The following is a 1464-nucleotide window of genomic DNA, read 5'->3' on the forward strand; positions in this document are numbered from 1 at the left end:
AAGAAAAAATGTGAATGATGATTTTTTTTCTGCTTGGCTAATGAATGTCACTTGCGCATCGACTAATGCGAGGAAAAGGATTGGCCTCGCATCCGCTTCCTTGTTATGGCGGGAAGGGCCGTGTTATGTAGTTTTTTCACATTAACTGAAGAAACACTTTTTCCAGGTATTGGGACATAACGTAAGAGCAGCAATGGGTCATTTACTTATTCGCGGCTGGGTTTTATTGTCATTTTGAGGATTTTAAAACCCTGTACAGTTATCTATACAATATGAAGCGTCAGATAATGTTACCAGATATATTTTAACCTCCAGTCTGTTGGAAGAATATATCTTGGCCGGAAATGTGAACCCTGACACACTACAGTTCGACCCTTGTTGTTAAAGGTGCACTAGAGTAAAAGAAGGTTAATTTCCCCGTTTGTTGGCATCAGATTCCTTTGGTTTTGGGTTAAAGCAGATAGAGCACCATCTATGGATTTTCTTCCCCCATCTCTAGTGCACTCTTTTTGGGCGACTTTCCTCCTCCGTTGCTTTCTCTCGCGTATCTTCGAATTACTTCGTGCCATGTAATGCAATTCAGTGATAAGTTTGGGCATTCCTTTTAGTATTGTATGTAACTCTCACCATCAGCTCTGTGTTTTCTTCTCAAATTCCTCAATATATATTTTCTCCAACAGGTCAACGCAAAGTACAGCGAAGAGCAGGCCGCCGAGTGCTTGGAATGGATCGCCATCATCACGAGCGCCGACATCAGCAAGTCTGGAGACGCCGACAATTTCTACGAGACCTTGAAGAATGGACAGCTGTTGTGCCAGTGAGTGTTTGGCGTCGGCACGTTCGCCTTAATAATACGATTGAGGGTAGAGGACGCTTGATTTGTGGTCGGACTTGTATGTTTCGGTTCAAAAGGCTGTTTTTTTATTGACCTTTCTTTGCACTGGTATCTAGTAATGTGTTTGTTTTAAGTCTTCATCGTCATCATCAGTAATTAGAGGGGGTTCTCATTCATTTACTTTGTTCCCAACAGGGTGATTAACGCCCTCAAGCCCGGTCAGATCAAGAAGATCCAGACCTCCGCCATGGCATTCAAGTGCATGGAAAACATCAACGCCTTTGTGGAGGGAGCTAAGGCCTGTGGGGTACCCACTCAGGAGACCTTCCAGACCGTCGACCTCTGGGAACGACAGAACCTTAACTCTGTTGTTATCTGCTTGCAGTCTCTGGGCAGGAAGGTATGTAGCATTACTTGCTACCATTGTAATTGTAGTCTGTATTTTTGGTTATCCATTTCTGTGAGGGAGAGTGTATAGTGATGACACTTTTACACTTGTCCTGATATTAATCATTATTTGTAGAAATGTTTATTGGATAATAAATTTCTTATTCCCCTTTATGGGCTTGCCATCAAGATATGCAGTATTTAATTCATTATGAATAGTATCAGTATGAATGATAAGTCTG

The 1464-nt window shown here is 42.1% G+C and overlaps 1 protein-coding gene across 1 annotated transcript in view; it reads left to right on the forward strand.

Annotated features, from left to right (window-relative positions):
* Positions 1-1464, forward strand: part of LOC119581965 (myophilin-like) — a 6710-nt gene that overhangs the window by 4141 nt on the left and 1105 nt on the right. Inside the window, 2 exon segments of the mRNA XM_037930148.1 lie at positions 681-817; positions 1031-1235. Of these exon segments, the coding sequence (XP_037786076.1) occupies positions 681-817; positions 1031-1235 (342 nt within the window).

The sequence above is a fragment of the Penaeus monodon genome, chromosome 15, assembly GCF_015228065.2.
Source record: "Penaeus monodon isolate SGIC_2016 chromosome 15, NSTDA_Pmon_1, whole genome shotgun sequence".
In the NCBI taxonomy this organism is placed as follows: Eukaryota; Metazoa; Arthropoda; class Malacostraca; order Decapoda; family Penaeidae; genus Penaeus; species Penaeus monodon.